We start from the raw sequence: 12,821 nt of genomic DNA, 5'->3' as shown, positions 1-12,821 counted from the left end.
GGGAAGCCCCAGGTGCCGCCGGGAGCTGGGGCCTGAGCCAGCCCGTGGTGGAAGGGCAGAGCCCGCAGGAGGGGGTTGGGCAGGGGAGCCCCCAGGGGACCCGCCAGAGCCTCTACCTGGGAGGTGATCTCCCCGGACGCTTTCACCTTCCTGTTGCTCTGCCCCATGTCTGTGGCCACAGAGGTGACCTGGTGCTGCCGGCAGTGCCCGACTCGAGCGAGCCCGAGAAGCAGCGCAGCAGCTGGACGAGGCAGAGGAAACGCACCACTGCTTCCCTGAGCAGAAACGCAGACCCAGTCCTGCAGAGGACGGGAGCCTTTCTGGCTGGGGGAAACGAGACTGAGTGGGAGGGATGGACAGCCTGCAGCCTTCCTCCTCCTCCTCACCGCAGCAAGTGATGTGAGCAGGGGGACAGTAGAGGGCAGGGTCTGTTGTCACAGGGGAGCCTATTGTGATGTCACCTCTGCTAGGCAACGCCCCATGGAATCACTGGGCTGAAGGTGGCCAGATGGGATGGAAGATGCCCAGAGTGCTTTTCCCCTCTCCGCTTTCACACCTCAGAGGCACCCAGGGACATCTCCTGGTCGGCAGCAGCTTCCCGCAGCCTGTGCCCAGGGGGAAGCAGCTGTGGGAACACACAAGCGGGCTTGTGCAAAGTGCATGAAGCTCAACAAGGCGAAGTGCAAGGCCCTGCAGATGGGTCGGGGCAATACCAAGCACAAATACAGGCTGGGCAGAGAATGGATTGAGAGCATTGCTGAGGAGAAAGGCGCGTTGATGCGGTCCCAGAACTATTGGTGCTCCTTTGTGATATCTGCCCCTCATGGTTGCATCCTGTGGGGTTGTTGCCTATGAAATGGCTGGTTTTACAATAAGACTTTAAAAATTCAGCTCTTCATAATATGGACTTGATTTTTACAGTAAATAAATACAGAGCAAAGTGTCCTTGTTGTCTCCGTAGTATCTATAACCATTCCAGTATTACCGGTTCACTAGCTGGAAGACTTGCTGGTACCTGAAAGAGTAAGAAGAAAAAAAATCAATAGAAAGAAAAGTGTTTACATCTTGGCTCAAACCAGGACAATTGCGTATAACGCTGGGGTCTTAACTCTTTAAAGTGGAACGCACAAGCAGATTCAAATGGTAGGGAAACTGGGATATTTTAACAGAAGCTAAGGTTAGAATTCAAAGGTATCCTAAGAATAAAATGTACTACTAGTAGTTCAGTAGCTATCCCTAGGGTACCAGGAATAAGTACTTTGTTACAAAATCAAGAAGTTCATTGTCTGCCAACACTCTGTCATATATTGATTTCAGTGAAGCATTTGAGACCATCTCCCACAGCATCCTCATAGCTAAACTGAGGAACTGTGGTCTGGATGATCGGTTATTGAGGTGGACTGTGAACTGGTTGAACGAAAGAAGTCAGAGAGTTGTCGTCAATGGGACCGAGTCTAGTTGGAGGCCTGTATCTAGTGGAGTGTCTCAGGGGTAGGTACTGGGAATAGTCATATTCAATATATTCAACATATATTCATAAATTACCTGAATGAGGGAACAGAGGGCACTGTCAGCAAGGTTTCTACATGTACATCAGTGATAAGAGGTAGAACAGGGAAAATGAGGGCCCTCTGCAGAAGGAAGCAGGAGAGCTCATCACACAGGATGTGGAGAAGGCTGAAGTTTTGCAAGTTTTTCATATATGTGAATTTATTTGTTTACTCAACATTTAGAAAAGCATCTCTTTGCTTGACACGTGTGCAATGGGATTCAGGTTAAGTGCTGTTTAAGCTTCTGCTTTTAATGGACTGGTTAACTTTTCCATTGAGAAATATGAAGTGGCAATAAGGCACAATTCCCTAAGAAGTTGAAAGGGATATATGGGCAACTGTCACTTTTAAAAATTACATTTGAAAGTCATAATCAGATCAGAGACTGGACACCAGTTCTTGGTATCACTTCGTCTCACCATAGCTGCAATATAAACTTTATATGAATTTCTGGTATATGCAAGTTTTGGTGGTCACTGTATAAATAAGCATATGACTTCCTTGCTCGTGTCTCTTCAGTCTGTGGTTTAAGATATTACCAAGAAATGACTGGTGTGGGTGGCTGTCTGGGAGCTCAAGATGCTTTGTATTCTTTCTTTTTGATGTAATGTACTTCTGTTTTCAGGTTCATGTAACACTAGGGACCAAAGGAGTATATGCAACATTTCTGTGGTGTTGGGACCAACCTTCTGAAGGAAGAATCTAAAATAACTTATTGCCTTCAAGTTGTTTGTCCTGGAACTGGCTTGTCTTTGGAGAAGAACTCGAGAGAAAAGATTTTCACATTGGAACCATTTTAAATAACCTATTTAAAGAACTTCCTACCTGGAGACAGAGGTTGAGTGCGGCTTTGCATCTGCGTTCCCACCTCACATTGTAAACAATGAGTGAGTTTTGGTTGTGTTTCAACTGCTGTATTGCTGAACAGCCTCAACCTGTAAGTATAAATACTGGCATGGCTTTGTTTTTATATAAGTAACTACATAGTTCAATTTTTTATGGCTTTTAAAATTAGTGCTGTTTGGCTGAACTCAGTGAGAATTAAGGAATTAACTAACATTCTGGCTTAATGGGAGCAAAAAATTGACTGTTCTAGATTGTTGTTATGCAGATATTTTCCTGTTCTTAAGATCATATCTATCCAGAGTCTTTGTAAAGAACCTTTATTGTTTGAATTGAAGAGGAGGGGAAAGGAAGAGGAACAATGAGGAGGACTGAAATTACCATTCTAAAATAAGTAATTTTTGAGTGGCAGTCTGTAATGTCCTGTCTTCTGCCTGTCTTGAGGCCTGCCTTCAGTGTGGCTGGACAATCATGAAGAAAGGAAATTACTCTGTTAAAAAGTCCAGAGTGAAATCCAGTCCTCCTTCACCTTAATTTAATTAAAGATTTCAGCCTTAATTGTTTTGTTATGTTTTAGATTAAACATTAGGAGAGTGAAGGGATACACTTGTACCATAAATACTTCTTTAAAAATAGGATGTTACAGCTGTGGTGTGAAAAAGTACATAGCAAACAGATGGACAAAACAACATTTCAAAGCATACATAAGACAGAAAGTACAGACGTATGTTTCACGTACTTTTAAGTACTTCTAAAGTGTGTTCCCAAGTCCAGTACTGTTGGGATACAGTTGGCCTGCGTGAAGGTAGGAAATACTGATTAGTCCTGTGAGAAAAATCATTGTATGGTGTGGCATCCAGATCAAGATAGATGAATGTATAGAAAGGACAGTTATCTTGCAAATGGTGCAAATGGGTGATAAAAAGCCCAGTTGCTACTTAAAGTTATTCTGGAATTACAGTGACCAAGAGGATCCCACAGTGAATAGTGCAAATTCACATTAATATGCTCTGATGGTAGTATTTGGCTTTAGGGACCTAAAGGATTAAAAATATATGTATCTGATGTTAGGCATTCTCATTGCACAAAGCATGAATGCCAGAATCCTTGGGTGGTGATGCAAATATTAAAGTATGGCCATTAACATTTCTAACAAATGAATGCAACTTTATCTCACTCTTAGTTAAGGAGAGTTGCGGGAGATGAACACTGAGATACCAACATGGGAAGATGCAGTCCTCTCCTGTTTCTTGAATATCATGCAGCCCTTAAAAATATTTCCTGTGTCCATATATAGCCAAAGAGCCTAGTTTTTGGAATATATATTTCAATTTAAATTAGAAAGAAAGTATGACTGTTAAAAATCTATGAGATAGAAAGTGGCATGTTCTGGTTGTTTACAAGAATTCTGAGGCTCAGTTAAGCTTTATTATAGAGGTAAGCAACTGCCCAGGAGGTACACAGTATGTGCATATGCACAACATGTTGTGATCTCTCGATCCTGACTCATGGAAAGGGTGGAGAATGTGCTTCACAAGTAGAGAAAATGGAAACAATGCATTTTAGTGTTTCTGCTGATCTGGAGGTATGCATTTGCTTAGACAATTAAAACCAATCCTTATGTTTAAGATACCTTGACAAGCGTTGACCTAGTACCTGAAACCCGCCTTTCAAATGTTATAGGAGCCTTGTTCATTATGAAGTGCCAAAATTCTTCAGGATGCTTCTCAGAAAAAAGAGTAATGGGCTTCTCTTTGGCATGTTTGACAATAGTTCTTAGGTGACCTTCCCTGGCAGTTACTCATCTAATTTTGCAGTTTTGTGTTGTAAAGCCATTGTTTTGCCATGCCCTGTTGCAGTAAGTGAAGCATTTAATAAAATACATCTCAGTAAGTACAGGAATGTTTTTCTTCTCTGACAATTGTAGCAAAGCATGTGCTGTCAGTGTGAGCAAACTGATAAACCAGAGAAGTCACAAAGAAGCAGTTTTTCCCTGTCTCTGCAGGTGCTGTGTGGTTGCATATATGAAAGACTTACATGCTGAAAAACCTGCTAGTTTTTAGGCAAAAAATACTGGTACTGATGTAGCATAAAAGCTACTTGTCTGTCCACTACTGCACATTCGATCTGTCAGTTTAGTCCAACTTCTCAGAAGTGCCTTATCTTCCCAGTTTCATCTGTTTCTTGTGCTTTCTTTCATTTTACCTCCTGCATCTCAACTTCTTCATGGCCTAACACTGTCTCAGCCACTCCTCCTGTGGAAGGACTGATGTGGTCGTTTTGCAACACTAGCAACCACCAACCTCTCAGAATTAAGACCTTGAAAGCAGGGAAGTTACTTAGTTAGCTACTTGTTCTGATAAAGGCATAACATTTTCCGTTTTATTTTTTTTTAAAACTTACGTTCTCTGAAACATCATTTTTTTTCTCATTGTCTTTGTTAGGCACTTATATCTGGAACAGCTTTAATGTTAGTGACATAAATTTTAAGTCTCTTCACTGAAGAAAAAAGCCCTGGAACTTTTAGTATTTAAATGTTTCTAATATTTATGGCTTCCATTGAGCTAAGGAGTTTCTCTCCTCACTTGAAATCCAGGATGCAGGAACTGTCTCTGTCTCTTTATTTTGGCATAATTCTAGCATATGATCTTAGGAATCTTCAGTATGGCATGTATATTGTTTGAACATATAGTACCCTTAAAATGAAAATTGTGTATGTGCTCTGAGTCCTTTCAGTCAATTTCAAAGAAGGCTATTATTCAGACTGTACACAAAGCCATTTTCTAGGTTATCGCCAATACTCTGCCTTCCAGAGCATTTTCATTTTAGATAAGATTTGTAAAGTTTATGGCAATAAGAACACAGTAGTTGCCTAATTTCATTGCCACCACTTCCCTAATAGCATACCCCAGAGCAGAACAGTAAAGATGTTGCAGTTGTATATTAGTGTACTTTAAGAGATTCCTTTAATTAAAAAACAGTATTCGTGTTGCCATCATTTTTTATTGAAATATGTCATGGCACAGCTTTTTGTCTTTTGTCAGTGCCAACTAAATGCTTGTGTTGCTGTGAAATAAAACAAGTATCTTGGAAAACAGTGTTCTGCTCTCTCTCCTAATGTTATTTTGTATGATAAATGGGTTTTTTGGTCGTTTCCGAGACTGCAGTACTTATAATAAGGTAATGGAAGGGGCATGATTGAATGTGGGTCTCTATGCTTCTCTAAAATAGGGTAATCATAGAATGTATGGGGTTGGAAGTAACCTTTAAAGGTCATCTAGTCCAGCCCTCCCTGCAGTGCACAGGGACATTTTTTACTAGATCCGGTTACTCAGAGCCTGGTAAAGCCTGACCTTGAATGTTTCCAGGGATGGGGCCTCTGCCACCTCTCTGGGCAGCCTGTTCCAGTGCTTCACCACCCTCACTGTAAAGAGCTTCTTCCTAATATCTAACCTACATCTACCCTGCTGTGGTTTAAGGCTATTGCCCCTCATCCTATCGCTACACACCCTTGTAAACAGTCCCCAGCTTTCCTGCAGGCCCCCTTCAGATACTGGAAGGCCGCTATAAGGTCTTCATGGAGCCTTCTCCTCTCCAGGCTGAACAGTCCCAACTTCCTCAGCCTGTCTTCATAGGAGAGGTGCTCTAACCCAGTGATCATTTTTGTGGCCCTTCTCTGGACTTGTTCCAACATGTTCATGTCCGTCTTGCATAAAGGACTACAGACCTAGACACACTACTCCAGGTGAGGCTTTATGAGAGCAGAGTAGAAGGGCAGAATCATCTCTCTTGACCTGCTGACCACACTTCCTTTGATGCAGCCCAGGATGTGACTGGCCCTCTGGGCTGCGAGTGCACATTGGTTGTTCATATCCAGCTTTTCATCCACCAGTATCCCCAAGTCTCTTTCTGCACAGCTGCTTTCTTATCTCATCATCCCCCAGCCTGTATGGATAGCAAGGCTTGCTCCTACCCAGGTGTGGGACCTTGCACTTGATCTTGTTGAATCTCATGAGGTTCACCTATGCCCACCTCTCCAGCTTATCCAGATCCTTCTGCATGGCATCCTGTCCCTCTGGCATATCAACTGCACCACCCAGCTTGGTGTCATCTGCAAATTGGCTGAGGGTGCGCTTGATCCCACTGTCCAAATCACTGATATAAATATTAAACAGCACCCGAGACTCCTGAGGGACACCACTTGTCACCCCTCTCCATCTGGCCATCAAGCCATTGACCACAACCCTGTAGATGCAACCATCCAGCCAATTTCCTGTCCACCAAACAGTCCACCCATCAAATTCATCACTCTCCAATGCAGAGAGAAGGATGTTGTAGGGGATCACATTTCAGAAGTTCAGATAGATGACATGCACTGCTTTTCCCTTGCCCACTGATGCAGTCGCTCCATTGTAGGAAGCCATTAGGTTGGTCAAGCAGGATTTGCCCTTAAGAAAGCCATGCTGGCTATCTTGAATCACTTCCCTGTCCTCCACATGCCTTGTCAGAGCTTCTAGGAGGATCTGTTCCATGATCTTTCCAGGCACAGAGGTGAGGCCGACAGGTTGGTAATAAATTAAGAAATTCGGTATGCGAAGAAACAAAACTTAATAGTGATACAGGTGAAGAAAACATGTTCCAATGGGTCTTGCTTCTTAATAGCCTGATGTCTTTACCACAGTAAAATGCAAACAAAAGCCAAGAAAAGGTGTTCTCTTATCAAATTGTAGTTTTCTCATCAGATTTTGAAAAGTATAATTACCACTATGAAGACTTCAGACAACTAGTTGTTTTTGTATGTGTTTTCATGATACCAAGGAGGTGATATTAATCTCATAATAACTATGTTCAGGTTTTTTTATTAAGTAGCCTGTATTAATCGCTTATGATTTAATCCAACCTTTTTTATTTTGAGCAGAGCAGCACTTTCTGTGATTGCATCAGGTTTCTTGCACCACCACTGAGTACCTTTTATAGGATCTGCAAGCTGATCTTGCACTTCCCAGTCACAAGATGAGTCTTTTTTACCATGCTTCATATGTGCTATCATCCCATTTGCTTATTTTCAGTAAGCTCTGCCAAGTCCTCACTACCAGATCCCTTGCTAGGCACTGGAAGTTTAGAGAGTGTTTTATCTCGTAAGCTTTGAGAGAACGTATCTGTGGTTTCTCTCTTAGGCTGAGCTTATCACCTCCATGAGGAATCTTTTTTTTTTTTCCCTACCCCTTTTTTTGTGCTCTGTTTCTGTTTCATTTTTAAGTTGCAAATTTAACTTTTGGTCCAAAAAGCCTTGACTCATGATCTTCCACCTGTTTTGGGCCACTTCTGAGCAATTTGGTTTCTTTTGAGCTTGCAGTAAAATTACTATTCTGATGTAAGAGAATAAATTTCCTTAATGTCTTTTTGATGTATGAAAGAGAATTAACAGTTGTGTATTTAGAATGGAGAGGCTCATCTTAAAATACAGACAGGAAAAACTTTACACATACCTCTTTATTTATGAACTGGACTGAATACAACAGAAGACTTTTTCTTTGGTTATGTAAGGAAATTAATGACTTTAGATATTGTCAGCTGTAGCTTCTTCTCTAGAGGAAGATCATAGATATAGCTCAGGATACATTTACTAATGCAGCTCTTAAAAACTTGAAGGCAATGGTGATAATGTAGCATTCAGTATGCATAACAAATGCAAAATAAATCAACCCCAGTAAGTGTGCACAGTAAACCAGGTGTTTGCTATTGATGAAGTACTGGGCCAGGCTTTTGGTTCAATATGGCAGTGCTGTGCAAGTGCATCTTCTAGCTCAAAATTGCTAAAACTCAGGCTCTCTTATTCATTATATTTTATCAGCTTACCACTTCAGTAAGCCTATGAAAGACTCAAATGTAAAAGGCGACAACTCTAGACTATAGCCTTCAGATTTCAGAGTTGTCATTCTGAATTACATACTGAGCTGCCAGTTCAGATGTTTCTAATTCCTTCCTTTCCTGTTCAGTGCTGTTGTAGAAATAGCTTGAGGGAACATCTTATCAAAGGGGGCAGGTTTAAATAAGCAGCAAAATGCTTGGCTTTTATTTCTGAAACCTGATCTGTTTATGCTTTCAGCCTGATAGAGCTGCTTTAGATTTTTCTTCTACCTTCAAATTAGCCCTCCCACATCTTAAAATATGTGTTATGATGTTAAGGTATTATACTGTTGTCATTAAGGGTTTGACTCAGGATTGGCAATTAAACCAATGGCAACAATGCTGTTGATCCCCTCCCCCTCTCACCTATGGAAAGCAGAGAGAGCATAAGGAGAGAGACTTTCCTGACTGCAAAGTAAGCTAGACAGCCTTAGTTAAATACTGATGATAAAAGAAAATATGTACAAATATATACAAGTATGTGGAGGAATGTGCAAAACCCTGTTGCCTTTCCCCCACCCCCAGCAACTCCCACAGCATCTCCTGAGCTATGAGCAGTTCTGAAATGTCCTGGAGCTCCTGGAGAGAGTGGCAGAGCAGACAGGAGCTGAGGGGAGAGTGATGAGGGTCAGGAGCACACAAGCCTGGGGATCAACAGTGATGGATAGATGGAGTCCTCCCTGGACAGTGGCTATAGATGGAAAAAAGGAAGAAGTAGAAGGGCTTGACTTCTGTGATCCTTGAATTTATACCGAGAGCTACGTGGATATATGGAATGGAATACCTTGGTTTGCCAACTTTGCTGCTCATCTCCTTTAATGTCCAAAGCAGCAGATTCAACAAGTAGAGCAAAGTGTCCTTGGTCTCTCAGCCCTAACTATAAACATCCAGGCGTTATCGGTTCACTAGCTGGAAAACTTGCGTGCTGCTTAGAAGAGCGTTCACTGAAGGGAAAAAACAACAACAAACAAAAAAACCCAACAAAAACAAACACTAAAAAGAGAATTCGCTTCATCCTGGCTCAATCCAGGAGAAATGTCTACAAAGAAAACAAAAATGGCAGTATTTTGTGTTTATGTCTAAATATCTCACTGAATATTTTGCAGTCCTTCAGTATGGCCGTGGTAGTTTTAGGACCTTTTGGTTAGCTGTAGTGATGCTATTTATTTAACATAATACTAGTTGATTGAATGAAAAATAGATCATTGCGAGGTGGAAACAATAGTTATGCCAGCTTTCTGTTGATAAGAAAGTGTCTTGCCATTATTGAAGAAGGACACATTTGGGGTTTGCACATTCCTGAACATATTTATATATAATTGTACATATTTTCTTTTATCATTGGTGTTTAATTAAAGTTGTATAGTTTAGTTTTCAACCCAGAGAGTCTCTCTCCTCATTCTCTTTCTCCTTCCCTACCTGGGTGGGAGGGGGAGGAGATTGAGAGCGTTGTTTTCGATCCTAAGTCAAACTGTGACATACACTTTTCATATCTACAGGCTCTGCAGAGCCTAGGCTTTCTTCTTAAACATGGGAAGGAAGTAAACTGGACTCTTTGATCTGGACATCGTTAGCACCCTTGAATGACTTGCTTTTTTTAAATCTCCAAATTTTTCAGTGAGAAGACATCAGAAGATTAAAACTGAGTATAAGTCACTGACAAAAGGAGCTGCCACAAGCTGATAGTTTTGCAGCCATCCTTTGAGACTGTGCTGAAGGATTTCTGAAATTAACAAATCCAGTGCAATGTTTGTAATTTTTTTAATGGAAGTTGAAGGTGCAAAGCCCTGATATTTCTGGTGGGCCTTAATTTTAATGCTTAAGAGTTCAGTTGTTTTTCCTCTCTTTTGCTTGTCATGTCAGAGCAGCGGAGATGGGCAAGCTGTAGGTTCTGATGCATTTCTACTTGCCAACATCTCTAGGCAGAGGTAGCTTGGATGTACTGTGACAGATGTGCGCTTTCACTCTCTTCATATGGAAATACTCTTTTTGTTAGTGTATAGAGAAGTCAGTTGTTGCCCTGAAGCTAAGTGTTCGGCCTGTTAACTGTTTTTGATGTGAAAGGAAGTTTTGAGAGTAGAAGCTTCCTCTTCTGCTGTCTTACTGTGTTTTTATTGTGATGTGTCTGTAATGGATCTGAGATATTCTGTTGGAGATTGCTCTTAGGACTAATATGCAACTCACAGAATATGCACTTTTAAATTAATATTTTAAAGATGTCTGTCTGCAGTAATATTTTTTTAACTGACTAGATTAATTTCCATAATTTCACAATAATGAAAGTTTTCCTTTTTCAGTTTCTCAGACTTTTGGTTATGCAGTTCATGTCATGACTCTGATTTATGCATGAGATATGCATATAGTGTTCCCATGGAATTATATTGTAGCTATTCATGTATTCTCAGAGATCCTGAAATTATAACGTACACCATAAGCCCTAGAATTTAATATGTAATCACTTGCAATTATTTTCTCAGTTTCATCTTCAGAGTGGCTTAGCTGATCACTCTAAAATGATGACTTCTGTAATTTTGGGTATCAATATACTGCCATGGAGTGAGGAAATTAGAGGAGAGGAGTTTAGGCACAAAAGCTGACACTGTGAGCTTCAGTCTGGTGCATATTCAGGGAAGTACTGCCTCTCTGAACATTTTAATTTTGTTTTTCAAATAATTTTAGAGTGTTTTTTAGCTACTTGGGTGTATTCTCAGAAGAGAGCTGTTGTTTACTGCAGCTGAGTGTCTCCATTTAGTGGTCAGGGTATGGCTCATGCTGTTACTGTTCCTCAGATAAACAGCCACACCTAAGTTTCAGCGTGTGTTTTATGCTAGTTAACGTTTTAGTGTCTTAAACAAAAATTAATTATTCAGTCTTAGAACACAGTAGAGTGGTCTTTAAATTAGACCTACAGGGAAACAATTGGGAAGGGCAGAAAGGTTTGAGTTTTGAGTTACTCAATTTTTTCCTTAGTGATCCCAAAGACGTATGTTGCATGTCTTCATAATGCATGTGTCTTTCTGCTTGCTGACTTTTTTAGCTTTGCAGCTGAAAACCCAAATAAGTCCTTTCTGCTGGTTTTAGTGGAGGGACGTTATGTTTACAGTTGAGTTTTAAAGAATATTTTATTAATAATAGCTACCTAAATTGTATTTGCATTTCTAGTATAATATGTTGAAATTAACACATTAAGGCTTAAGAAATTATGTATAAAATTGTCTAGAATGATGTTATAGAGGCGTCATTTCTGAAGCTGTAATGTTTGGCTTTGCATAAAAGCAGATGAAGCATAGAAACCATCCAGGAACTCAGACAAAACTGGAATAATAATGGAAGCATATTCCTGGGTGGTGTAGCCTGATGACGTTGTGGCACAGAGAACTCTTAATCTGATACAATCAGATTTTGGTAGTTGGCATGCTGGTGAGCCAGCTGTTCAAAACCAACTTGTTTTATTGTCACAGCTGCCAGAGTCCACTGGAGTTCTGTGTATTGGTAAAGGGTACCTGACACTCAGGCTATGAAATGGAATGATGGTGGTAGTGCTTTACCTTAGTTGTTTTGTTTTGGTTTTTTTTTTCATTTAGGAACAATAGCTATTTTACTACCAACAGGTACTATTCAAGTCTGTGTTCATAGCTCTAGTTGTTGGAAAGATGGAGACACTGTACCTGTCTTTTTAGGTATGACAGGCATTTACTGAAGAGTAAAAGGAGAAATATTGACTATAAAAAATGTACATTTATGCACTCAGTTTAGAAATTCCCAGCCTGCAGCACTTTAGAAAAATCTCGGTTTGTTCTGTGTATTTTTTGCTTCTTTTCCTCTTCATTCTGTCTTTTTTGTTGAACTGCCAGTGACTGTACATCTGCAGCCGACAGCTGATGTTAACTGTATCTTGTTTTGATAGAATCTGAGTATACTTTTTGAACTGGGAAACAGTTGCCCTGAAATTGCCAGTAATGCAAGAACCTGGAGAAGTCTGAGAGATCTCCATGGTGCTCATTGTTGTAGTGCCAAAGCTTGCCCTGTTTCACTGACTGTTGAAGAACCATGCTTTCTTAATCATCCTAATCTTTCCATAAGGAAGAAGCTCCTAAATATGGGCTTATTGTGTTATATTAAGAAAGCAAATATATTTCCTGGATTTCTACAGTGAATCCAACTTCAGAAGTGCCAGTACTAGATTGAAGGAATGGTGTCAAAAGGTATGCAAATAAGAGACACAGTAATACAAAAATAGAAATTCTGCTTTCACAGTAATAACTTTATCATATGCAACTTACTGTAGAAGAACTGCAAGACAAGGAGGGATAGGCTTGCTACAGAAATGAATTAGAGTAGAAAGATTTTCCAAATGTTATAAGCAGCCAACACTGCCTCTAGAAGTGAATGTGTGATGTGTTGTTGATCCTACTTGCGAGTGTGGCAGTAAATTGTGAATAATGAGTGTAAATGTGTCACAGTTTAATGCTGGACAGGCAATTAAACAAATGACAGATGCTCTCTATTAACCCCTCC

General features: G+C 40.5%; 1 protein-coding gene across 1 annotated transcript in view; it reads left to right on the top strand.

The window, feature by feature from the left end:
* Nucleotides 1-2,433: 2,433 nt before the first annotated feature.
* CDC42SE2 (CDC42 small effector 2) overlaps nt 2,434-12,821 on the top strand; it is a 33,330-nt gene continuing 22,942 nt past the window's right edge. The window contains exon 1 of the mRNA XM_009995267.1: nt 2,434-2,487. Coding sequence (XP_009993569.1) covers nt 2,434-2,487 — 54 coding nt within the window. The remainder of the gene's footprint in view (nt 2,488-12,821) is intronic.

This window comes from Chaetura pelagica, unplaced genomic scaffold (genome assembly GCF_000747805.2).
Source record: "Chaetura pelagica isolate M959 unplaced genomic scaffold, ChaPel_1.0 scaffold204, whole genome shotgun sequence".
Lineage (NCBI taxonomy): Eukaryota > Metazoa > Chordata > Aves > Apodiformes > Apodidae > Chaetura > Chaetura pelagica.
Note: the sequence above shows the minus strand (reverse complement) of the source record. Positions and strands in the feature narration are given on the sequence as shown.